Genomic DNA, 27,239 nt, shown 5'->3' on the forward strand with positions numbered 1-27,239 from the left:
GTGCAAGGCCTCACAAGCAGTAGGCCACTATTCCCAAGGAGTTTGGGGCAAGAATGAGTTTTATAGAGCATTAGGAGAGGCAGCTCGGAAACAAGGCATGATTGACTAAGTGGGAGATGTCCTTATAAGGTTGGCAGCTCCTATTTTCTAGGGTAAAATGAGCTAAAGCTGAGCAGGAGGATTGTGGCTGGTGTATGGTAGGTTTCCTTAATAGGTGTTTCCTGTAAGCACAGACTAACTTAGGTTTAGGTTTGCGACATGGAGCCAGACTCTGGAATGGCCTACATTTTCTGGGTCCTGATATACAAATTCAGTCTATCAAATGCTTACCATCTGGCAGATATTGTCCTGAGCATTACACATGCATTGTCTCATCAGGTTCCCTGAGCACCTTAGAAAGAATGTTTAGTCTTTCTTCACAGATGAGTGACTTGCCCATGATCACACAACTAATAAGTCATAGAACCTGGATTTAAACCAGGTAGTCTGAGCTCTGACTTTAGGTCATGAAAGTTAAATAAAGAAATCAAATACAACCCACTACTCAGTGTTGAAAACAGGCAGAGATTGTAGATTAAAAGTGTTAATCAGGATGCAAGCAGGAGGAGATAGGAGACAAGGGAACAGGGAAAACTTGCTATCTAGGAGAGTGAGAACTCTGGAAACAGCACCAATTCATTCATTCATGTCTATATCGCACGGACATTTATTGAATGTCTACTACCTGCCAGACACTTTCCTGGGGGATGGAGACCCTTAGATGAAAAGACAAGATTCCGGTCCCCAAGAAGCGTATGCTCTGGGAGAGACACAGGCACAGCAGGGTGAAAGGCACTGTGTTAAGTGCTATCATGCGTGCCCCTGGAAGGGTCAGTGGGAGAAAGAAGAAACATCTAAATCTAATTTGGTGAGTCAAGGAAGATTTTGCAGTAGAAGTGACCTTTGAACTTGGTGTGTGCAAAGGCTCTCAGAAGAAATGAGCTCATAGGTGAACTACAGTTAGGTCAATACGTTGGAGCATTAACACTGATGATGGTGGGTGGTAGGAAGGGAGCTGTCTAGGGATGTGGGTGCTAGGCCTGAAAAGTACTTAAATGCCATGCTAAAGAGTTTAGATTTTTATCCCATCAATTATGGGAAACTATTATATATTAGATACAACATTGCATTATTCCTTTAGGGGAAACAAGTTCTTATAATACGTGGGATAAAATAGTGTAAAATGATAAAGTCCCTCTTCTCATAAAAGCATGAAAACTGTTTTGGCAACAAACAGGTTAATTCTTCAATAACATTTGAAAATCTTGTAGTTTAGTAAAATGAAACAAAAACACAGAAATTGGTACATGCCACCACACTTAATCTTCTCAAAACTTCTGTGCTTTTCCACACGGACTTCCTCCAACCTTGAATGCCTGATTGTCTTGCTGAAAAATGTCTATGTAAACTTCGAAGCTATCTCCTCTGTGAACACTGTCTGTGTGTGCCTACCATACGGCAGGCATTGTGCAGAGCACTTTAAACACATCACTTAATCATATGCTATGGCAGATTAGGTCGGTTTTTATCTTCGGTTGACAAAACAAAAACTTAGGAAGGTTAAGTGACTTGCTCAATGTCATATAGCTAATAAGTAATGGAACCTTTTAAAGTCAGTCTGACTTGACTTGTCACCAGGAAGAACAAAGTTAGTGAACAAAATTCAGTCCCTTTTAGAGCTGAAAGTAGATGGGGAGTGTAGATCAGTTTCCTTGGGAGGGGTTGCCCACAAAGCTGTGGAAACAATCTAATAGAAGTCTACCTATGTATTTGTCTAATTAGACTATGAATGACCAGACTTTGAATCACTCATTACTATGTTCCAAACACCTATCCCAGAGCCTTGAACATAGATGCCTAATGAATCTTTGTTAAGTGAATAAGTGCATGTCACCCTTCCACTCTTTCTACTGCTGACAAACCTCAGATTTTTGTAGTTAGGTCTATGCATTGGTAAACTTGTTTTGTGAACCTTTTTTCTAGAAGAGAAGAGAACAAGGGAAGAGAAAAAAAAGTCTGTGTCTTTTCACATCCAATTGCCTTTGAGGAGCTGGGAAGAGAGCAATTCACACCTGATTATCTCACATCAGATAAATTAGCCGCAACCGAATTGCTGGGCAGTCAGGAGCTAGAGCTCCCTGCAGCCTGCCTAGCCAGCTCTGGGGCAGCTCAGAGGCCATGATTCCCTCCCTGCCAGTCTTGGCTCTGGGCCTGTTAATCCTGGCTTGGGGCCAGACATTCCAGTTCCAGGACTCTGTCTTCATCCAGTTTCTGGGTTTGGACAAGGTGCCTTCACCCCAGAAGTTCCAACCTGTGCCTTATATCATGAGGAAAATTTTCCAGGATCGAGAGGCAGCAGCAGCCGCTGGGGACTCCCAAGACTCATGCTACGTAAAGGATCTGGGTGTCCGTGGGAATGTACTCCGACTTCTCCCAGATCAAGGTAAGGAAACTGTAGGGTTTCCTAGAGGACAATCTGGCAGTGGGTGGGGTGAAGAAATGAAATAAAGTGAAGTAATCACGAGGGTTGTAGAAGGCTTTGTGCTCGTATTTTGCATAGTTTATCTCACTTAATCCCAAGCACAGCCTGAGACCCAGAAGGCAGGTATTCTTATCGGCTTTTTAACAATAAGGAAATTAAAGCTCAGACAGTAGATAACTTGTAACCTAGTCAAGATCCTAAACTAGAACGTGAACATAGTCAGGACTCAAAAGAGTTTTTTTGCTGAATCAACAGCTTTGTGCTGCAGTTTAGGTGGGAGGGGCGAGGGTGGAATTACGGTTCAGTCTCCCACTCTTCAGCCCACAATTTGTATCCTGGTGTCCTTGGTATGCCGAGCATGGGGTGACAATTTTTAGTTTTGCTTTGACCATGAGTCTTGCTTCCCTTCACACATTCCCACTACTTTTGTTGGGTGTGAAAGGCTATTCTAGATCTGTGAATATACAGCAATACTATATGTCATTGTCATACCCTTTATATAAGAATCAGAGTATCATTAAATAATTTGCCAAATTGAACCCCCACCAAAATTACCCAGGTCTGTTAAGAGTTGATTCTCCAGCCCAGTTCCTGACCCCCACTCTCCTACCCAATTCTTTTTCAAAGTTCGAGATGGGTGTTGCAATGTACATTTCTTTATATCCCGCAGGTGGTTCAGATGAGGAATTGAGAACTCTGGTTGGTTAGTTTTACAGCAACCGGAGATTTAAATATTTATTTGTCCAAGAAGCATTTATTGGATACCCTGTGTGCTGGGAACTGTGTAAAGCTATGAGAATACAGAGATTAAAGATAAAGTATGCCCTTTAAGAGTTTGTAGGAGGGAGAGGGAGAGGAGAGGAGAGGAGAGGGGAGGAGAGGGGAGGGGAGGGGAGGGGAGGGGAGGGGAGGGGAGAGAACATTCGCACCTGGGATTAAGTATCCTGTTAGAGGCTCAAGGGCCTGGGGGTGGGAGTTCTGGGAAAATTCCTGGAAGGTTAAGAGGTAAGGGGAGCTAGTTTGAAGACTTTTCATGAAAAGTGTAGAAAACAGCTGAGTATACTTCCCTTCCTCCCCCGTGGAAAAAACTTTGATTTTTGTGGTGATCATAGTCCTGTCAAATGATACAGGAAAAGGATGTAATCTCACCACTGTCCCTCCCTAGCCCTTCCCCTGGAGAAAACCACCATTAATAGTTGATGTGTATGCTTTCAGACTTCTTGTCTTTGCATATGCATAGTAGAAACTTGTAGTATTTTTTATAAATGGAACCACACTACGCTATCTTCCAGTATTATGAACATCTTGTACAATTCAGAACAAAAATTCACGTTGACCTCATTTTAATGGTTTCATGATATTCCATTGAATAGACATGCTGTGATTTACAGGCCCAATTTTCTGGTGATGCCATGGTCACAATATAAATAAGTCAGCTTTACATCTATTTTTAAAAAAAATTTTGGTATCATTAATCTACAATTACATAAAAGACATTATGTTTACCAAGCTCCCCCCTTCACCAAGTCCCCCCCACATACCCCTTCACAGTTACTGTCCATCTGTGTAGTAAGATGCTTTACATCCATTTTTGTGTGTCTACTTTTTTTCTATTATTTCCCTAGGGTAAATTCTTAGAAGGGGATTGTTGGATTAAAAGTAGGCACATTTATATAGCAAATGTCCTCCAAAATTTAAACCAAACTGTGAGTAAATGAGAAGCCTCCCTTCTCCAAAATTTGACAGCAGTCTCCTTAGAAATAAAAACTTATTGAAGTATAACATACAATCAGAAAAGCACATAAATCATAGAGAAGAGCTCAATGAATGTTTACAGAATTAGCAGCATAAAGAACATGACTGGACCCCAGAGGACCCTTTATGCCCCATTCTGGCTAATCACAGCTCCTCTACTTCTCTGATCTGACATCTGACATCACATATTACTTTTGCCTCTGTTTGAATTTCGTATAAATGGAAATGTGGAAGGTATCCTTTTTTGTGTCTGGCTTCTTTGGCTCAACATTACCCTGGTGAGATTTATCCATTCTGTGTAGTCTTTCATACTTTTACTACATGACAATTTGCTTATCTGTGCTGCTGGATGGCCACTGGGTAACAACACTGTCTTAGTTCTTAATTTTTGTTAATCTAGTAGCAAAACATGATCTCACTGTTTTAATTTTTATTGCTTTAATGAGGTGGAATGCATTTGCAAATGGTTAATGATTCATTCATTTTTATTTTTCAAAAGATTGTCTATTTGTGCATGTGACCATTTTCCTACTGTGGATTCTTCTGTTTTCATAGTGGGTTTTTTAAGGCCTCTTAATCATTTGGAAGAGCTTGCTATAATTATGAGTTTTAACTCACCACGCATATTTTAAGTATTCTTGGTTCTTTGTGTTTTTAATCTTGTTAGTGATGCCTTTACCAGATGGAAGTTTTTCATGTTCATGCTCTCAAATCTGTCCATTTCTTTTCCATGTGGGCTTTTGGGTTTTCTTTCATGCCTAGTGATTAGTGATATGAGTAAAAAGGGAGACCAGTGAATTAGAATTAGAGCCTTAACCTGGAAAGACAAACTTTTCTGAGAGGTTGAGAGGGATAAGATCTGTGAAAACAGCCCTGCACTTCACAGCCAACCTGAAGAAAAATGTTTCTGTGGAACTGGAGGCTAAGAGCTGGGACATAACAGAAGAATATTAAGTAAGGAGCAGAGACAGCAAACACAGACTGATCTTTTTAAAAGATGGCCAATGAAAAGGAGAGATGCTAAACGCTTTTTAAATGCTGTCATTTTTTTAAATGAGGCTTGGGAATTAAGAGGCATTATGGTAGTGTGGCTATAACATTCGGGTTCTGTTATAGTTTATCCACAAGCTGTATGACCTTCTACCCCTAATTAGGGTGGCACTACCCCACCAAACAATGGTGGCTCTAGGCCAAAGAAGTTATTCCCAGGGAGGGAAAACTTGAAGGTGCCAAAAAACAGAACAAAAGAAAACAAAAACCCACTAAAGTCTACTGTGCCTTTTCCTCAGAGGAATAGATGAGGTTTGAAAATCCAGGTAGAAAAGTTGGCTCTGAAAACAGTGAGAGCTCATCTACACTTCGAAAAGTACAGAGAAGGGGGTCCATGTGGGGAAAGTGCACCTCAGTATTCAGTGAGACGAAGTACTCAGAGATACCAGGCTAGAAATTGTTGATACTGACAACCATGGCCTTTGGATAAGGAATTATCTAAGGATAAGACATAGGGGTTTCTGGAAGGCTAGAGCTGGCTGGGGGAGAGAGTGTATTTTGAAGTCCATCAAAGTGGTTAGATTTTGGCTAGCAACACCTGACAGCCTAGGATATTCTTAAACATTTTTGTGCCAGGGGCCCCTTTGGCAGGTCTCTTGAAGCCAATGTAATTCTTTTTTCCATCCAAGTTCAGGCACCTTCTAAGTTCCATCCAGGACCCCTTGGGGACCTGTGGATGTGAAGCTAAGAACCTCTGGCCTTGAAGGAGGGTTTCTTTAAACCATAGGGTTTGAGCAGAAGTGATGATTTCCTGCCCTTATTTGTATATGTGGATGTACATATAACATCTGATATTTTTATCATATAGGTGGATATGAAATAAAATATGGTGCGTCTCATGTCTCTCTGTTACCATGTAGGTGTCTTTCTTTACTCCAAGCAACTCTCCCAAGCCTCCTGTTGCCTGGAGAAACTCCTCTACTTTAACCTGTCGACCACTAAAGATAAGGAGCAGTTAACAATGGCCCAGCTGGGCCTGGACTTGGGGCCCAGCACTTACTATAACCCGGGACCAGACCTGGAGCTGGCTCTGTCCCTGGTTCAGGAGCCTCCTGGGTGGGGCAGGTTCTTCCCTAAGCCAGGTAAAGTGTTTGTACTGCAGACGGTACCATGGCCTCAAGGCATCCTTCACTTCAACCTGCTGCACATGGCTAAGGACTGGAACGACAACCCCCAGAAGAACTCGGGTTTGTTCCTGGAGATACAGGTCAAAGGAGACAGAGACCCCGGGGTGGACTCTCAGCTCAAGGACACCTGTGCCAGACTGCGGCGCTCCCTCCGTGCTTCCCTGCTGGTGGTGACTCTCAGCCCTGAGCAGTGCGGCCGTTCCTCCCGAAAAAGGAGGGCAGCCATCCCCGTCCCTCAGGCCCCTTGCAAGAACCTCTGCCATCGTCATCAGCTCTTCATCAGCTTCCAGGACCTGGGCTGGCACAAGTGGATCATTGCTCCCAGGGGGTTCATGGCAAATTATTGCCATGGAGAGTGTCCTTTCTCACTGACCACCTCCCTCAACAGCTCCAATTATGCTTTCATGCAAGCACTAATGCAAGCAGTTGACCCAGAGATCCCCCAGGCTGTCTGTATCCCCATCAAGCTGTCCCCCATTTCCATGCTCTATCAGGACAACAATGACAATGTCATTTTACGACATTATGAAGACATGGTAGTTGATGAATGTGGGTGTGGGTAGGCTGTCAGAAAGAGAAACAGGAGTATTCTTCAGGTAACTCTAATAAAACTACCTAACTGGCTTATGACCTCTTGCGCCTGAAATATCAATATACTTTTGTTTATGTCTTCCTGCAACATCCCTCATGATTAATGATGTCCCTAATTTTACACCTCTCCCCAGCCCCTACACATACAACCCTAATGATCTTAGTCGTTATGTACAGGACAGTATATTAGATGCTGGAGAGAAGGAAATTGACATTTATCGATGGCCTGTCTGGGCAGGCATCATTCTGTGTGTTACTATTATACATCATTTCACTGTTCTTTGAGATAGACATTGTTATTTAGACTTCATAGATAAAGAAGCTGAGATTTAGAGATGCTGAATAACAAATTTTGCTAAAGTCACCAACGTTCCCTGGCAGATCTCATGCTAAGGTCAGTTGTATAGAAGGCCAGGACATCACACCACATTTATATGTATTCCAGAGTTTGTGTTGGGTCCAAAAACACATCACTCTCTTCCTGGGGAATAGTTGCACTGCCCGGGTGTGCCCAGCACTGTTTGCAGGGCCCCCTGGCTCCAGCGGGCACAGCAACATGCACTTGAGGTTGGCTGGATGGCTGCGGCCATGGGCCCCACCATATGTGCAGCCAGTCCTCCTGGCTGCCCCCTGCCCTCCTAAGTTGTTACTTATCGCCTATTGTATACATACTGTACTAGGTCCTGGGATATCAAGATAGATGGTTGCTTTTATCATAGAGTTTAAAGTCTAGCATATTTGAATATCTACAAGTTAAAAAAATTAGCATATACCCCAGTATGTGATATTTAATTCACAAATTATAGATATGGGCTACTATATTCTATATTGTACACATTTGAAAAAGCCCATATTAGAGTTTTACTTTTCCATAATATAAATACAAAGAGAAGTTCTGACGCTTTCTTTCCTCATCTCACTGTACAGGGATAGAAGTTCTAATATTTTATTTCCCCACTTTGGAGAGTCCTGCTTTGTCAAGGGCCTGACTTTGCTCCTGTGTACTCAGTACAATATTGACTTTAATGATCCTGATCTCCTGACACCGCCTGATGATGATCTATCTTCTTCTCACAGCCTTTCATACCTTAAACTTTGAGTTCCCTGGACTTTTTTCTGGAATTGCCGGTGTGTTTCAACATCCAAACTGATCACAGTTCCTGGGGCAGCATTGCTAAAACTCCTGAATTGAACTGGATGGTTACTGCTAGGTTTCCTTAGTCTAACAACCAGCCCTCGACTTGGTGTCTGTGTTTAATACATTCATATTATTATTTTTTTAATTATTAAAAAGATAGTGGCTACTTCCTTCTGCTAGTAATGGTCTGTTCATTCCTGAGTCAATCAAGCTATCTCCTGAGGTCATTATACCCAAGGCCAGAGAGGAACATGCATTCCTGGCCTCATGGTTTTCAGACCCACGTTTTCCTTTTTCTCTGTTAGAATGTTAAACGTCTGTGGGATCAGTCTACAAATGTGGCTGTAAGTCAAGTTGCATGCTATGGTTTGGGCACAAAATCACAGGGGAGGATGAGGACTTCCTTTTCCAAAACACACATAAATTGTGCATGTGTGGCTACACAGCGGCTGCAGAGCATTTCAGGCCTCGTGGTCTTATTTAACGGCAGGCCCATCCACTCACTCGTAAGCCAGTTTGGTTTGAAATTTCACCATCGATTTAATTTGACATTTCAGTTCAATTTGACATTTATTGAATGCCTTGGAAGGCAGAAAGAAGGCACAGATTCCACTCCTGGGTAGTTTGTCATAAAACGATGCATCCCCAAGTCAGGTCAGGCCTAAATTGTGTTTGTTTCTTCTTCTTCCTTTTTTTAACAAATACACACTGCTATTTGTTTACTTTTCAATAATTTTAAATCCTTGAAGGTACAGCATCACACAGATTCTATGCTCAATGGCGTTAGTAGGAAGGTTGCTTCAGAATTTGGCAGGAACCAGGCTACACTTCTATGGGTACAAATTACATTTCCCCAGATTCACTCCAGTTTTGTTTGGTTTGCCACTAGGAGTCACTGTGCTCTTCTTTGCTCTGTACATTTATTGCCTACATAGAAGTCAGTTTCATCTGAGCATAAACACCTTCAGTTTTAAGAAGAGCTGTGGGTTCCCTCTGGTTCCAGAGACCCTGCTCATAGCCAGCAACAACGGCCTTGGACCACAGCCTTCCAGATGTATTTTCTGGTTCGGAAGTCCCGTTCCCAGTAGCCCTCTACAGGCTCCAAGGTAGCAGAAACAACTTGGCTGAATTTTGTTTCTTTTTTTTTTTCTTTTTCTTGCTTAACCATATTTATTTTGAAGAAATTGACCACTGCTTATTTCCTGCTTGTCCCTTATCCAAGGCCGGAATATAGGACTGTAATGAGGAGGGATCAGCTGCTCTCCTTTTACAGGGCTTGGTAACTTTATCCACATCGGGTTGTTCTCTGGTCATTTCCTCCATGAAGGTCTGGTGCTCTGCAATGAGGGCTTTCACCTCTTCAGTTTCCTGGGGGATGACTTCCTTATCCTTATCACTCAGTGTGGTTTTGGCCCATTGCAGCCACACCAGCAGAGCTTCCAACAGTTCCTGCATAGTGAGGATCCCAGCCAGGGCACCAGCTAACCTCTGCTGATACTGCTGGGCGCACGCCTGCACCTCCTCAAACCTGGCCCAGATGAGTGTTATCCAGTGCTTAAAGGTGGTGCTGCAGTCAGGGGGGCAGAGGGCCAGCAGAGCGTTTCCCATGCTTCTAGCTTTATTTAGTTCTGCTTGTTTTTCTTCCAGTTTCTTCATGAATTCTTTATGCTGATCAATGAGAGTCCAAAGACCATCCTCATCCTCTGGGAGAACGTCATGGAAAAGGAGGGTCTCCTCTGCGTTTGATAGCCACTCCAGCAGGGGGTACACCACGTAGTTAAACTCCTCCGCCTGACGCAGAGCCGCCTCCAGCCGTGTTTACTTTGATACAGAAAGTGTGCACACGGTGTCCCAGCGTGTGCTTAACTCCTGCATCTGGACCTTGACCCAGGAGGAGTCGTCTCGGCTGCCTTCTGTGAGCTCTCAGGCCGAGCGCTCCAGGGCCTGCACGCTGCTGGCCCTCTTCTCCAGCTCTTTTTGGAAGACCTCGTGATTTTTGACCTTATTAATCACTAAACTAATGTCTCCATGGACAGGCTGGTCTTCTGCCAGTTGGGGTTCAACTCTATACAACCAGTCATTGAGGGCCTGCAGGGCATCTGTGAATTGTCCAGAGAATAACAGGGCTTCTTCCAACTTGTTTTGTCTTTCCACAGATTTTCCACAGATGGTGTCCCATTTCTCTCTGAGTTCACTCAGCATGTCATCCAGTTTCAGGCTGTCATCAGCCAGGGAGGTTTTCTCCTTCAGAGAACATCCAGTTCTGTTGGTGGTGTCATAGACAGAATGCTTGGCTCCCAGTGATTTTTGAAACTCCTTGTGCTGTGCAAGTTGTATTTTTATTTTGTCTGGATCATTGGTGATTTCCAGTTCAGAATCCAAAGAGTTTTCTGACTCTTCCAGCCACTCCATAAGTTTACTCCAAGCTTCGTGGAACTCCTTGGCCCTCTTCCTTGCATCATCCAAGGATCTTCCTCTTTCTACCAACCGTTGAACCATTTTTTCCCATCAACTTTGTACACTGATCAGTAGATTTTTGTTGTTGTTGTTATCATTAGTCTACAATTACATGAAGAACATTATATATACTAGGGTCCCACCTTCACCAAGTCCCCCCCAACAAACCCCATTACAGTCACTGTCCATCAGCGTAGTAAGATGTTGTAGAATCACTACTTGTCTTCTCTGTGTTACACAGCCCTCCCTGTGCCCCGCCCCACATTACACATGCTAATCGTAATGCCCCCTTTCCTTTTCACTGCCCTTATCCCTCCCTACCCTCCCATTCTCCCCAGTCCCTTTCCCTTTGGTAACTGTTAGTCCATGTTACCTATTAGTACATTATACCCATGTTAGTCCATTCTTGGGTTCTGTGAGTCTGCTGCTGTTTTGTTCCTTCAGTTTTTCTTTGTTCTTGTACTCCACATATGAGTGAAATCATTTGGTATTTGTCTTTCTCCACCTGGCTTATTTCACTGAGCATAATACCCTCTACCTCCATCCATGTTGTTGCAAATGGTAGGATTTGTTTTCTTCTTATGGCTGAGTAATATTCCATTGTGTATATGTACCACATCTTCTTTATCCATTCATCTACTGATGAACACTTAGGTTGCTTCCATTTCTTGGCTATTGTAAATAGTGCTGTGATAAACATAGGGGTGCATCTGTCTTTTTCAAACTGGGCTGCTGCATTCTTAGGGTAAATTCCTAAAAGTGGAATTCCTGGGTCAAATGGTATGTCCATTTTGAGCATTTTGAGGAACTTCCATACTGCTTTCCACAATGGTTGAACTAATTTACATTCCCACCAGCAGTGGAGGAGGGTTCCCCTTTCTCCACAACCTCACCAACATTTGTTGTGGTTTGCCTTTTGGATGGTAGCCATCCTTACTGGTGTGAAGTGATATCTCATTGTGGTTTTAATTTGCATGTCTCTGATGACTAGCCATGTGGAGCATCTTTTCATGTGTCTGTTGGCCATCTGTATTTCTTCTTTGGAGAACTGTCTGTTCAGCTCCTCTGCCCATTTTTTAGTTGGATTATTTGCTTTTTGTTTGTTGAGGTGCGTGAGCTCCTTATATATTTTGGATGTCAACCCTTTATCGGATCTATCATTTATGAATATATTCTCCCATACTGTAGGGTACCTTTTGTTCTATTGATGGTGTCTTTTGCTGTACAGAAGCTTTTTAGCTTGATGTAGTCCCACTTGTTCATTTTTGCTTTTGTCTCCCTTGCCCTGGGAGATATGTTCATGAAGAAGGTGCTCATGTTTATGTCCAAGAGATTTTTGCCTATGTTTTTTTTTAAGAGTTTTATGGTTTCATGTCTTACATTCGGGTCTTTGATCCATTTCGAATTTACTTTTGTGTCTGGGGTTAGACAGTGGTCCAGTTTCATTCTCTTACATGTAGCTGTCCAGTTTTGCCAGCACCATCTGTTGAAGAGACTGTCATTTCCCCATTGTATGTCCATGGCTCCTTTATCGTGTATTAATTGACCATATATGTTTGGATTAATGTCTGGAGTCTCTAATCTGTTCCACTGGTCTGTGGCTCTGTTCTTGTGCCAGTACCAAATTGTCTTGATTACTATGGCTTTGTAGTAGAGCTTGAAGTTGGGGAGCGAGATCCCCCCCCACTTTATTCTTCCTTCTCAGGATTGCTTTGGCTATTCGGGGTGTTTGGTGGTTCCATATGAATTTTTAAACTATTTGTTCCAGTTCATTGAAGAATGTTGTTGGTAATTTGATAGGGATTGCATCAAATATGTATATTGCTTTGGGCAGGATGGCCATTTTGACGATATTAATTCTTCCTAGCCAAGAGCATGGAATGAGTTTCCATTTGTTAGTGTCCTCTTTAATTTCCCTTAAGAGTGTCTTAGAGTTTTCAGGGTGTAGGTCTTTCACTTGGTTAGGTTTATTCCTAGGTATTTTATTCTTTTTGATGCAATTATGAATGGAATTGTTTTCCTGATTTCTCTTTCTATTGGTTCACTGTTAGTGTATAGGAAAGCTACAGATTTCTGTGTGTTAATTTTTGTATCCTGCAACTTTGCTGTATTCTGATATCAGTTCTAGTAGTTTTGGAGTGGAGTCTTTAGGGTTTTTTAGGCTCTTTTGTGTTTCCTTTAACTGCTTTTGTGGGTAGTTGATTTTATTTTTTGCCTTTGGTTAGTATTTGGTTGGTTTGCTTTCTTTGCTCTGATTTTATTTACTCTGGTGACATCTATTTAGTCTTAGGAGTGCTCCCATCTAGAGCAGTCCCTCTAAAATACCCTGTAGAAGTGGTTTGTGTGAGGCAAATTCCCTCAACTTTTGCTTGTCTGGAAATTGTTTAATCCCTCCTTCATATTTAAATGATAATCATGCTGTATACAGTATTCTTGGTTCAAGGCCCTTCTGTTTCATTGCATTAAATATATCATGCCATTCTCTTCTGGCCTGTAAGGTTTCTGTTGAGAAGTCTGATGATAGCCTGATAGGTTTTCCTTTGAAGGTCACATTTTTCCTCTCTCTAGCTGCCTTTAAAACTCTGTCCTTGTCCTTGATCTTTGCCATTTTAATTATTATGTGTCTTGGTGTTGTCCTCCTTGGGTCCCTTCTGTTGGGAGTTCTGTGTACTTCCATGGTCTGATTGATTATTTCCTCCCCCAGTTTGAGGAAATTTTCAGCAGTTATTTCTTCAAAGACACTTTCTATCCCTTTTTCTCTCTCTTCTTCTTCTTGTACCCCTATAATGCAGATATTTTTCCGTTTGGATTGGTCACACAATTCTCTTAATATTGTTTCATTCCTGGAGATCCTTTTATTTCTCTCTGTGTCAGCTTCTCTGCATTCCTGTTCTCTGATTTCTATTACATTAATGGCCTCTTGCACCTCATCCAGTCTGAACTTAAGTCCTTCCAGAGATTGTTTCATCTGTAATCTCCCTCCGGACTTCATCCCTTAGCTCTTGCATATTTATCTGAAGATCCATCAGCATGGTTATGACCTTCATTTTGAATTCTTTTTCAGGGTGATTGGTTAGGTCTATCTCCCCAGATTCCTTCTCAGGGGAGAATGTCTGGGTTAATCTGGTCTGTATCAAATTCTTCTGCCTTTTCATGGCGATAGAGGTAGTTGTGGGGAGCTGGTGCATGTGTCAGCTGGAAGCATGTCCCTTCTTGCTGGTTTGTGGCCTTCCTCTCCTGGGAGAAGAGCGACCCCTAGCGGCTTGTGCTGGGCAGCTGCGTGCAGATAGTGTGTTTGATTCTTGCCCGGCCGCTGTGGAAGAAGCTCTTCCTGTTGCTGTGGGCGTGGCCACTGCCTCTATGGTGGGGTTGCACTGGAGGGGGAACGGGTGGGAGGCTGTTTATCACTGTGAGGGGCCTCCGAGCTGCACTGCCCGAGGGGTTGGGGAACCTGGAGTTCCCTGGGATTCCCAGTTACTGGGCTGATTGCACTGGGGTGCTTCTGTTCAGGTGTGGGGTCCGTGTCCCTTGAAGATTTTCAAAGGGCACCCACTTTTCTTTGTCCCAGGGGCGCCGGCTGAGGGGACCTGCTCACAGGTCTTACTGTGCTGTTTCCCCAGTAGCCAGCACACCACACACTGTGTGTCTGCACTCCAGTGCGATGGCTAGGGCTGGCTATTTAGCAGTCCTGGGCTCCCTCCCCCTCCCACTCCAACTCCTCTCCTCCCGCCGGGAGCTGGGGGGAGGGGCGCTCGGCTCCTGCCGGGCCGTGGCTTGTATCTTACCCCCTTCGCGAGGTGCTGGGTTCTTGCAGGTGTGGATGTAGTCTGGCTGTTGTCCTCTGTCTTCTGGCCTCTCTTTTAGGAATAGTTGTATTTGTTGTATTTTCAAAAATATATATGGTTTTGGGAGGAGATTTCCACTGCTCTACTCATGCTGCCATCTTGAGAGTCAGTGATCAGTAGATTTTTAATTAGGACAACATCTTGTTTCTGACTGAAATACTTCAGGTGGGTTCCAGTTTTGTCCAGCTCTATTATCTGATCATGGTGGGAATTTACTTTACTTGTGAAGATCTTATGTTCATCCATTTCAAATAAGACTGTGTCCAAGATAAGACTTGGCTGAGAAGCTACATTTAGGGTCTGTTCAGCCTGGGTAAGCCAGTTGGTAAAGTCATGGAGAGAATTGTGGAACTCCAATGCCAAGTTGAGGGCCTCTTCCAGTTCAGTTTTTCTTTCATTGAGTTTGGTTTCCACAGATTCCCATTTTTCTTTCAAGTTATTTATGTCTTGGTCAATATTTGTCTCTGCAGATTTGGGGCATCTTGCAAGCATCTGCTGGTGTTTCTGCATGAGGCTTCTATATGGTTCTTCTTTATCATCAAAGGCAGCACAGTTTTCCATGTGGGCATCAGCTGCTCCCTGGCTGTTTCTGGCAAACCTCCCAGAGGCTTGGATGCTAACAGATGACACTCTGTCAGTCAGCCACTGTTGCAACCCCTCAATTTCACCATGGAAGCGTTTGGCCTGGCGCAAGCCACCATCCAGCTGCTGCTTCCTTTGCTCTGTTTTTTCCAAAACATTTTGCCAGTGTTGATTCAAAACCTCCAGCTTGTTCTGAAGGTTGTTTGCTTCTTCACTTGCACTTGATTCAATTAGATCATTTACTGCTTTGTTAACAGCTTCCACAGTGGACTAATGGGATAATACATCATTTTGAAGCACATGGTGCTTGGCAAGTTCAATTTTGATGGCTTTAGGGTCTCCTTCTACAGGTTTCTGTTCACTCAGCATGCCCTCGGTGTGAGTCAGCCAGGCCAACAGTTCGTCGAGAGCATGCTGGAACTTCCCCAGTGCTAACAGAGCACCCCCCAGCTTATGCTGTTGATTGATAATTCTCTCATTCAGACTATCCCATATCGATTTCAGTTCCATTAATGGGTTTTGAACAATGTGTTTGTCACTCTCTTCTGCTACTTTCTTCAGCAGAAGCTCTGCTTGGTGGTTCAGTCTTTCCATTTCTATTGGTTGTTGGTAGGCCTCTGACTTAAATTACTTTTTTTTAAAAAAGAGGGATTTATAAGGACACTTTGTTCTTTAGCTCTTCAATTTGCTGCTTAACAACGAAGTCAAGTTCTGTTCCAATTGGAGACATTGAAGCTAATTTACCCCCTGCAGTATCCACCCAGTCGAATATTGCCTGCAGGCCATCCTGGTACTGAACAGCAGCTTGCATTGCCTCCTTGAGTTTTTCCACCCAGTCTTTCCAAGTTTTATTTAGAGAATCCTACACTGAATGTAACTCATCTATACTCTTCTTGACAATGGGTTTATCTGGTTCCCCACATGCAGTGATGAGTTCATAACCCAGGTTGATAACTATATCCAGCTCTTCCTGCAGCCCATCTATTTCTTCCCTCTTGGACTCTGCTGTTTCTTGATGTTGTTTTATCACTGAGGGATTAATGCCAGGATCTTCCATTCCCAGATGAAATCTTGTGCATCTTTAGTGGTAACCACCAGCGACATGTGATCACACCAGAACTTCTCTGCTAATTCCATTACATCCAGTAGTTTGGCTTTCCTTACTTCCACCAGTGTGTGTGTGTTCTCCCAAAAGGAAACCATTCTCTCAAGCTTATACTGAACAGCTTTGGCAGATACGTCTTTGTCAGTGCCCCCAGAGTGAGCAATCATTTCCTCTCCTCTCTGTTTAAGAGTTTCATACAATGGTTGTAGGTTCTCCATGTCTACTGACACGTTCTTATTTTCACGGATCTGCTCCTTAATCTTCTCCACCTCAGCAGAGATAGAAGGCAGCTGCCTCAAAAGCTCCATGATGCATTTGAGGCTCTCCAGGACCTGGTCAATCTTGTCATGGAACTGCTGTGACCTCAGAAGGGCAGCATCGATCTCCTCCACCTTCTGAGTCATGGTGTCTCTCATCAGATGCTAGTGGTCATTGTCCTCAGCCACCATTTTCTCAAGCCCTCCCCTGGCCCTCCAGGGCACCAGTTCTTGTAAAGCACTGGTCACTTCATTAAGGGCATTCAGTAAGGCTTTGTTGCTCTGGGCTTCCTTCTTCAGCTCTTGTTGTCTTGCTTGGGCTTGGCTTGCCACTTCTCCCTGCAGGACCTGAATTTCATATGAAAGCATTTCCACCTGCACTTTGTCCCAGCCAGGTACAGAGCTCCTCACGTGTAGAGTGCAGCCACTGTGCCAGCTGCAGCGCATGGTCCAGGGTCTTGGCAACATCTGTGCTCAGCTTAGTAATGTCTTTATACCTTGCTTTAATGGCTTCCAATTTATGTTGAATGATTAAAACTTCATCACCAGTTGTTTGTTTAAGTAGTTCTAAACCATTTAGTAAGGCCCAATCTACAATTTGTTTCCTGAATAGGATGTCCTCTTGTAGAACCCAAAGTTCCGTCTGTGGCTTCCACAGTCCCTCAGTGCTGTAATCCTGGACTAAGAGTTTGCTCAGTTTGTCATGCACTTCGTTCAGCCAGTTTATCAGTTCAACTTCATCTTTGCCAAAAATCTTAGCATTACATAAGGCCTGCTGGAGAAGCTCAGACCTGCTGTGACTTTTCTCTTGGATCTTAATGTACCACACTTGAGAGGAGTCTAATTTATTCTGCACCATATCTTTATCCTCCCTGGAGCCCAAAATCTTTAAGGACTGGCCAATGCTAACAGCCTGATGTAAATGTTTATTGTGATGGGTTGATATCATCTTCTAAGGCTTTGTGCTGGGTGATCTGTTCCTCAAGTTTAGGTGCTTGGGTTCCGATGGGCTCAGAATTTGCCAGCCTCTTTTCTCCGGTTGTAAACCACTCATTCAGTGGTTCTATGGTTTCATGAAATTGCTGTGCTACCACGGAGATACCTTCCAACTGACGATTCCATATCTCAGCTTTATTAAGCAATGCCTCCCATCTGGTATCCAAGAGACTCAGCTGTTTCAAAATCTTCACTTTATCTGCAGGTTCTGCTGTTGCAGCAATTTTTTTTCCTTCTCGTTTGATTACCTCCACAACAGATTTGCGGTCATCCAACAATCTTCGGAGAAGCTTTTGCTCCTGTATCTGGGCCTTCACCACTTTGAACTTGGCTGATGGGGGCTTCTGATTGGCCACGAGCTCCTCAGAGTCCACCATCCAGCTGAGCAGGGACTCCAGGGCATCCTGGAACCTTCCGCAGTGCAGCAAGGCCTCCTGCAGCTGTGCTGCTCACTGAGCCACCTTCTTATTGAGAGTCTTCCACCATGCATTGACTTCGTCCAGGTCATGCTCCAAAGCCTGAGTGCTGGTGTTTTTAGCAGCACTCTGAATAAGGCCTTGACCTAGCCAGTTGACATCTTGCTGTTTAACCTGCAAGGGCTCCATCTCTTCTTCTTGGAATACCTTGAGACTCTTCAGCCTTCTGAAGCAAAGCAGAAAATTCCTTCAGTTTGCTGTAGAATTCTTCTAGATGCTCAATTGTCTCTTCAACATGCTCTTCTCCGGCTTGGGCTCGGTCCAGCAACTTGTTGCATTGTTTGCTTAAAGCCTCCAAGTCCCTTTTGATTCCAACAAGGTCAGGCAAGGCTTCTTCCATGGCCAGCATCATCTTGCAGGTTTTATTGGCATTGCCGTTGTTCACTATGAGGGCCTCCAGTTTCTTCAGAAAGGCTTTAATAGCCTCCCTTTGCTTCTGCAGAGTTTCTGTATCTCTCTCCACTGGGGCCATGCCATCCAGTTCATCATTAAACTCTGAAAACTGAGGAAACATTTCTTTTATGGTATTCTGGAAATGCCCAATGCCCTGAAGCTTGGTTTCTAAAAAGGAACACTTGTCAGCAACCTGCTGGCATAGGGCACTCTGCTCTTGAGCTAAGGTTTCAGCTTGTAAGAGAACATCAGAGCTTCCCTTTGAGTCTGAGGCTTCCACCACGAGGTCCTGTGCAAGTCCTTTGGCCAAACTGACCTGATGCTTCAAGGTCTGAAGTGACTTCTGCTGAGTCTGCAATGTGGTCAGATATTTATTACTGTAGGCCTGGGGTCCTAAGGAATTATGGGCCTCCAGCTGTTCCTTTGCACACTGAAGCTGCCTTTGAGCTTCTCTGGAAACTTCTTGAAATTCCTTAAACTTCTGGGCCATGTTCTCAAGAGAGAGTTTCTTACTGTGAAGTTGTTCAGTGACCATGTCTACCTTTTGGATCAGTGACTGATTCTCATCCTTAACAACCTCTCTATCGATCTCACAGATGCTGAGCAAGCTATTGGCTGCGCTGTTTAGCACTTCTACCATCCCAAAGTGGTGGTTCATCTCCTTCTGCAGAGACTTTAATTTGCTAACAGAATCCTCTGTTTCAGCAGGATCCAAGGAAAATGTTATTTCCTGCAGGTCATTCTTGCTGGAGTCCAGCTCCAGTGGGGGTGTGTGAAGCCTAAAAGGATGAGATGGAGTTGGTGCACGGAGAGACAGGACACAGAGTCAGATGGAGGTGGTCTCTTGACAAAGTGCCAATGACAGCTTTATTTATACCATTTTGCACAAGGATATGATTATTTTTTATTGTTCTGTTGATTAATTGGTATAGGCAGTTGATTAATAGGTATAGGCAAGCTTTTTTCTTCTTCTTTCTAATCTATTCATGGTTGGTCAAGTGTTAGACAGGCGATCTTTTTCCGTTCCTTGACCGAAACTTTTCCTAGCAACATGTACTCTTTTATGTTTTACGTTACTATGCAAAGTGGTTTCTAAGTAATGCATGTGACCACAGAAACATGCAGCATGTAGCAGTGACTATGGAGTCTATCAGCTCAGGGTGAAATACAGGTCACTCACTACTACAGTTAGCTAGGCAGTTATCATCATCTATATTTTTAATGCAATGGGTACATTTTATCCCCTCATAATATTTATTCTATTATAGGTAGATGCAAGATAAAGATAGAAAGCATGATTTAGAACTGTAAGAAGGCAAGTGTATGATCAGGTTTGTGCCTATAGACTAAGTATTAATCCAAGTTAGACAAGGGCAACAAAACATCCACGGGTGCAGAAGATTTCTCTCAACACAGGGGGGGTGTGAGGTTCTAATTCTCACCTTTGTTGGTCCCCATTTTCTTACCTGATGGCTCCCCTGCTATAGTGCCTGTCTTAGGTTGTTCCTCCTGTGAGGAATCTTACCCGTCTCTGTCTAACCAGCCATCTTCCAGGGCCATGCAGGGAGATGTAAAGCTGGTAAGTGAGGGAGAAGTAATGTTCTTTGAAAACGTTAGCTTTTCACTTCTTTGCAGATTTATGCCCTGTGGCTTCTATGCCCAGCACTTGTCATGAGGTATTTTTATCACTTGGAAGAATTATGGTACTTGGTAATTTCACATATGAGGCACAAATTCTAGTAAAGGGCTGTAATTAGGAAGGAAGAAGAAAAACTATAGAAGTAGCAGAGGGAAGAAAACATGAGAAGATTGATTAAGTATCAGGGTTATTCCATTCAGTATTCCCCTATAACTCTATTTCTCTAATTTTCCTACAAAACTCTTCATCACTAATTTCACTATCATTGCAAACAAGGGAGGCATTCCTACTTAGGTGGAGATGGGGTAGTCAATGTTTGACTAACTGACTGCAGGTTTCGGTATTCTATGCCAAGATTACCATCTGGCCCCTGCATGTTCTATTCTTCAGGAGTACTGTCCTGATAAGCTTTGGGGAAGTTTATGTTCTCCTCCTTTCCATGCTGCTTATCAAAGGTTAGCTTAGTCTTGGGCAAAAATGCAAGCAAAAGCAAAGCCAATAGTATAATGGAGAATAACAAAATCAAGGTGGGTAATAGAGGGAGCCAGCTGCAAAGGCCCTTGATTTGTGGGGGTCTTCCTCCAGCCTGAGCTTTGCTACACAGCTTGAGTAGCATGGCTCCTGGCACATTCTGACACCTGTCTAGCCATGGCTGGAGAGTCTCTACATGCTCTTTATACTTGAGAGCTTTTTCCAATGCATCTTTTACTTTCTCTTCTCTTTCCTTCACCTGGTTATTAAGCCTGTCCCAATTGGTCTTAATTGTGTTTATTTGTAACTGTAAGGCTGCCTTCCCAGACCCTTGTGTTTTTACTAACAGATTTTCAGCTTCTGTGATGGTTTTTTCATAAATAATAGACTGAGCAGTCAAAGTTTTATTAAAGTCTTTCTGATCTTTAATTAATGACTCCAAGACATCAAGTCTGGCGGATATTGGATGAGACTTGCTTTGCTCTTCTTTCTTTGTATCCAACCAAGCCTGAAAATCTTGAGACATTCACTGAAATTGATGAGAGCTCGCACAGGCTGACTGAAGGTGCTGAATATGACTCTCTACTTTGCATTCAATATCCTTAAATGATTTTTAAGATGCCTTCTAAGCTCTGCCTACAAGTACTCTTCTTTAACCAGTGCTGACAAATCCTCACAGAGGGTCTGGGTCACTTTTTCGATTTATTTATTTATTTGCTTGTTTGTTTGCTTATTTATTTTTAATTTTGGTATCATTAATCTACAATTACATGAAGAACATTATGTTTACTAGGCTCCCCCCTTCACCAAGTCCCCCCCACATACCCTTTCACAGTCACTGTCCATCAGTGTAGTAAGATGCTGTAAAATCACTACTTGTCTTCTCTGTGTTGCACAGCCCTCCCCATGCCCCCCACACTCTAAACATGCTAATCGTAATGCCCCCTTTCTTTTTCCCCGCCCTTATTCCTCCCTTCCCACCCATCCTCCCCAGTCCCTTTCCCTTTGGTAACTGTTAGTCCATTCTTGGGTTCTGTGATTCTGCTGCTGTTTTGTTCCTTCAGTTTTCCTTTGTTCTAATATTCCACATACGAGGGAAATCATTTGGTACTTGTCTTTCTCTGCCTGGCTTATTTCACTGAGCATAATACCCTCTAGCTCCATCCATGTTGCTGCAAATGGTAGGATCTGTTTTTTTTATGGCTGAATAATATTCCATTGTGTATATGTACCACATCTTCTTTATCCATTCATCTACTGATGGACATTTAGGTTGCTTCCATATCTTGGCTATTGTAAATAGTGCAGCAATAAACATAGGGGTGCATCTGTCTTTTTCAGGCCACTTTTATCTGCTTCATTTCCTGTTCTATTTCCCTTTTCATTTTTTGGGCGGTTTCCAGCTGCTGGTTCATAGCATCAGGGTGTGTGCTCATAGCCACACTGCTGCTGAGTTCATGTTCCAGGTCACTCAGGTTACCAGAAAGCCTTCTCAGCAGACTCTGATACTGGGCGCTTTTAACAATGGCTTCGTCAATCCAGGCACATCTGTCACTCAATTGTCCTGTTAGGCTCTCCCATTTTTGGGTCACAGCTGCCAGTTGCTCTTTCACAACCCCATGGAAAGAAGGATGTTCACGAAGAACACTGACCATCAGTTCTTTCTCTACAAGCCACTGTTTTAACTGAGCTTCTACAGTTTGGAATTGGGTTAGATTATTAGAGGATTCTTCCAGTTTTTGCTGTCTGTCAACTGTCAATTGACTGAGTTCTTGCCACTTAGAATCTATTTCTGTCAGCATCTGTTTCCACTTGGGGACTTCAGGAGTATGTGGGTTCTCCTCCAACAGTTCTGTCAACTTGTCTTTCAACTCCTGTATTTTGTTTACATTTTGCTTCAGTTCTGCCTCAAATGACTTATTTTGCTCAACTTGAGTCCTCACGGCTTGAGTATCCGTAGGTGCAGGTGCCTGATCCAGCTGTGCTGCAGTTCTGTTCATCTTCTGTAACCACTGCATCATTGCACTCAATTCTTCCTGAGCCGTCTGCAGTTTGGAGAGCTTAGCATTCAATTCAGCTATTTTGTCCTTAAGTAAGAGGCCAAGATCTTCATAACCGTGGCTTATGTCAGTCATATCCTTTTAAATGGATGTTAATCCTTTATTTGCCAAAATATCCTGAGTATCTGTGGCTGCTTCTTCACCATTTAATATTACTCCACCTGATTTAACTGCTGCTATGGCCTTTGAAGGGGTAGTCACCACACTTATTAGGTTACATAGTGAGATCCCACTGTTGTTTACTTTCTGAATCTCTGGTGTTTTTAAACTCCCCTCTTCTTGTAATTTCTTAGTTTCTCCCAAAGAATTTCCTAAGTTCTCTGTACCAAAGGAAGGCTGAACAATGGGAACACATTCTGTGGTTTCTTTTATCCATGACTTGAATGACTTAACAAGCACTTGGAAAGCATCCATCTGTTTTTGACAAGAAGACACAGCTTCTTTCTTTTCTTTGATGGTATCCTCCATTTCCTTGAATTTCTTCGACAAATTATTTGTTTTTTCAAAAACCAGAGCCTTATCACCTGGCAAGCCATGGTTGGAAATCTCCTTCAAGAGACTATGTAAAACTTCAAGATCTTTTTTGTGTTCTGAGTGAGAGCTCAGAAGTTGATTCCTGCATATACTGAGGCAATTCAGTAACATCTTTTCCTGGCACAGCTGCCTCAGGAAGAGCCTAAGTTTTTGTTTCTAAAAATATTTGGAGCTTTTCTGAGAGGTTCTCAAAGAGTTCAACTTTGGTTTTTAGGTCCTACATTTTGGTGAGTATTTCTTCGTGTTTATGACTTGCTTCTGAAAAACGAACAGACAAGTCCTTCTTTCTGACCTGCAATGAAGATGCCGTGGACGGATCTGTCGTTTCCATAAATTTCTTCACTTTCTCATTCATGGCATTTATACTGCTCTGATGCCCTGCAATATCCTGTTCCAGCATAACGTGTGTACTGATCACATCCTGAAGAGCAGCAGAATTTAAGGGCACTTGACCTGTTTCTCTCATAGAGCCCTCCACGCTTCCCATCCAGTCCAGCATTTCGTCCAGGCCATCCTGCACACTCAGTGAGCAGGTCAGGGTTATCTGGAGTTTCTCATTTCGTTCAGTGACATACCTGGACACGTCGTCATATCTCCCAACAATGTCATCCAGTGTTTTCTGGATATCATTCTTGGCTGGAAGTAAAGATCCCTTGGCATCTAAAAGCACTTCAGCCATTTTTTTCAGTTTTTCTACAGCAACCTGCTGACTTGAAATCTGTCCTTGCAGAGCATTTGCACCAATGCCTTCACTGCCTTCAGGGACTTTCGGAAACGCATCATAGAGAGATGACATATAAGTTATTACCGACTTTTCATCAGGTGAGGAGACATCAACATCTTCAGGATCCAGAAGTCTTATAACACCAATTTTTTCTGCTACATAAAAAGCGTGCTCTAAATTTGCAAAGTTGCTTTGAACAGCAACAGTATTCATGTCGATCAGGTCTGGCCTGTATTTATGAATGATGGCATTAAATAGTTTTCCATCTCTCCAGCTAGTAGTGAAATTTTCACACCGTATTCTAGCATAACCGTCTATTGCCTGCTGTGTCTACAGCAGCAATCTCTCTTTTGCAGACATATCCTCTGAGTCTCCAGTAATGTGGATATCAGATATCTTTTAGCATTTGGCACATGGTACCGAAATCCTTTCAAAGCCCATTTATCCATTTGCCACTGAGTTTTCTCATCCTCGGCTTTTACTTGGGTCTCATTATTCAGTAATGCAGCTAATATATTTTGAGGCCTCCTGTGTGTGTGTGGGAGTGCACTAAGCACAGGAACCAGAACAAGCAGGCATGGAACTCACCCTCAGGAGCGGCCAGGCCAGAGGGGAACAGATTTAAAGCAAGTGATAACAATGAAGGTAACATGAGGAAGTATGCTCAGGAGACATTCGGGGGCAACCGAGGCAAAGGTCAGTTCATGGTGGGACATGTTTGTTTGTTTGTTTGTTTAGCAACATTGACCAGCAAGCTGGCACCTATTACTTTTTGACAAAATTTATCACATATTTTGCAACATTACCTTTGCCATGTTGCACTCATGTAAAATTTATCCCTCTGAGAAAGATGCACACATGTTAAGGAAACTTACTTGAGAAAGATTGTTTTAGCTATAATCTTTATTTTCACCTTTCAAGAAAACAATAATTATGTGGTAATTGATATCCATAGTTGCCCAAGGTCCTCAGGAACAGTAATAATTAAATCAGTAGCTGTTTTGAATTGGAAGAAAGTGGTAACCACCATAGATGTCAGCAGAATGCAAACAGAAACCGAAAGGAAGGAGTGAAGCCATCGAAATTAAAGAAGGGCTGCCTTTAGCCAGAGACGGGTAAGATTCCTCAAGGGAGGAACAACCTAAGACAGGCACAGTCGCAGGGGGGTCATCAGGTGAGAAATTGGGGATCAACAGAGGTGAGGCTTAGAACCTCACCCCCCCTGTTCTGAGAGAAATCTTCTGCATCCGTGGATGTTTTATTGCCCTTGTCTAGCTTGGATTAACACATAGTCTACAGGCACACACCTGATCATCTACATTTGCTCTCTTACAACACTGAACTATGTTTTCTACCTTTATCTTGTATCTACCTACCACTTCAGCATTTTATTAAAAATAATAATAATAAAGAGAGAAATGTGGTATTCACATATAAATCAAGTATAAAAATCAAATGATTATTCATATTTGAACTGACTGTTTAGAGTTCATAATGCATGAGCAAAACCGAAAGTTTCTGTGATGACTGCCCTTGTACTGTTCACTATGTAACTTATTCATTATGTAAGAATTTGTTCTCCATGTAAGAACTTGTTTGTTATGCCTCAGAAGATTGGAGACTGATGAAAATTAGGCTTGGGGTGGATTAATGATTGTGCATTGAGCATTGAGTCCCCTATACAGAATTTTATTGTTGTTAACAACCATTTGATCAATAAATATGAGAGATGCCCTCACAAAAAAAAAGAAAAAAAAAAGGACAGACTTCCAATGGTAAAATAAATAAGTAACCAGGATGTAATGTATAGCATAAGGAATATAGTCAAGATATTGCAACAGCTTGGTAGGGTGATAGCTGGAACCTAGAATTATGTATATAAATGTTTTATCACTGTGTTGTACACTTGAAACTAATGTAATGTAATACTGTGCATCAACTACCCTTCAATAAAAAATAATTATCTAAAAAAAAAAATCCAATTCAGACTTAAAAAAAAGAAGGTCTGCCTTTAGTGCGGGTAGTCGGAGGCAGTAAGATTCCGACGGCTGAGGAAGGGGGCAGGGGGTCCTATTCCAGAGGAAAGCTAAAGTGAAGGCACGAAACATGGCAGAAATTGAGGACTTGAGTTTTAGGAATTTATTTCAGGGTGCTGGCTCTGCTAATCATATTGTTATTCTGCCCTCTGCTGACTAAAACAGAGAAGAGCAAATCTATTAAAAAGCACGTTTTTTTAAAAAATGTCTGAAGGATCAAGGGTCCTATTGGGAACCTGATAAAACATATCGACTCTCCCCCAGAAAATAATACACATAAACATACAATACTTTGCATACAATTTCAGTTGCTTCATGGAATCCCTGTAGACTAAGTTATGAGGTTCTGGTGAACACATTTCTCTTGAGTCAGGTATTTTCCCTTTTTTGGTTCTCCCTTTAGGACCCTGTGTGTGTGACTACATGCGAATTCTTTTGTAACATTCAGTTCATTTTAAGGGACTTAGTTCTCACATCGTCCACTTCTTTCCACCCTCATTTCTCTATGGCGGGTTCATTATTACAACTGCCTTTCACCCCGTTCTCCCCACTGCCGTTTCAGTGGTACTTCTGAAACCCGGTTCTGTTCATGAAACTCCCTGTAGCACCCGATCCTCTCCTGGCCCAGGCAAGGCGATCCCCTGACTTTCTTTAGACCAGTCCTTTCACTTCTGTTTTCCTTACTCCAATTAACATTTTTTTGGTCTTTAAGAAAATAAGGTAGAATTCACATGCTATAAAATTCACCATTTAAAAGCATACAACTCACTGTTTTATAAAACTGTATTCACAGGGTACACAACCATTGCCACTATCTATCTAATTCCAGAACATTTTCATTACCCCGCCAAAAAAAAGCCATACCTATTAGCAGACACCTCCTAGTCCTGCCTCTTCCTGCCCCCATCACCTGGCAAACATGAACATAATTTCTATCTCTATGGATTTGCTTACTCTGGAAATTTCATGTAAACAGAATCATACATGAGGCCTTTTGTGCCTGCGTTCTTTCACTGAAGATGATGTCAAGGTTCATCTGTACTGCAGCAGATATCAGCACTTGATTACCTCTTGCAGGGGAGTGCCATTCCACTGTTTGGATAGACTACAACTTATCCATTCTTCAGCTGATGGACATTTGAGTTGTTGTAGCCTTTTGGCTGTTGTGAATAATGCTGCAATGAACATTCGTGTACAAGTTTTTGTGTGAATATCTTTTCAGGTTTCTTAGAATTGCCGAATATATGGCACTACTGTTTAACACTCTGAGGAACTGTCAAACTGTTTTCCAGAGTGGTTGTAACCACCATTTTACATTACTAACAGCAATGATTGAGAAGTACGATTTTCCCAAATCCACACTAACACTTGTTATTGTCAAATTCTTTGATTAAAGCCATCTATTGGTTATGAGGCAGTATGTCATTATGGTTCGGATTTTATTTCCCTAATGATTGGTGATGTTGAGCATCTCTTCATGCG

General features: G+C 42.6%; 2 protein-coding genes and 1 pseudogene across 3 annotated transcripts in view; 1 reads left to right on the plus strand and 2 right to left on the minus strand.

The window, feature by feature from the left end:
* Positions 1-7,195, plus strand: part of GDF3 (growth differentiation factor 3) — a 128,639-nt gene extending 121,444 nt beyond the window's left edge. For both annotated transcript variants that reach the window (XM_036909923.2, XM_057491627.1), the window contains exons 4-5: positions 2,023-2,482; positions 6,187-7,195. In XM_036909923.2, coding sequence (XP_036765818.2) covers positions 2,218-2,482; positions 6,187-7,016 — 1,095 coding nt within the window. In that variant the 5' untranslated portion in view covers positions 2,023-2,217 and the 3' untranslated portion in view covers positions 7,017-7,195. The remainder of the gene's footprint in view (positions 1-2,022; positions 2,483-6,186) is intronic.
* Positions 7,196-8,901: 1,706 nt separating this feature from the next.
* LOC130680544 (60S ribosomal protein L35a-like) lies at positions 8,902-9,268 on the minus strand (annotated as a pseudogene).
* Positions 9,269-9,317: 49 nt separating this feature from the next.
* Positions 9,318-24,105, minus strand: LOC130680631 (dystonin-like). The gene is given in 14 exon segments (XM_057491582.1): positions 9,318-10,723; positions 14,614-15,053; positions 15,056-15,117; positions 15,119-15,696; positions 15,731-16,128; positions 16,131-16,815; positions 16,817-17,368; positions 17,370-18,054; positions 18,056-19,035; positions 20,561-21,018; positions 21,021-21,095; position 21,555; positions 21,750-23,057; positions 23,059-24,105. Coding segments are annotated over 14 exon segments (8,469 nt in total). The 5' UTR covers positions 23,935-24,105; the 3' UTR covers positions 9,318-9,352.
* Positions 24,106-27,239: the final 3,134 nt, after the last annotated feature.

The sequence above is a fragment of the Manis pentadactyla genome, chromosome 14, assembly GCF_030020395.1.
Source record: "Manis pentadactyla isolate mManPen7 chromosome 14, mManPen7.hap1, whole genome shotgun sequence".
In the NCBI taxonomy this organism is placed as follows: domain Eukaryota; kingdom Metazoa; phylum Chordata; class Mammalia; order Pholidota; family Manidae; genus Manis; species Manis pentadactyla.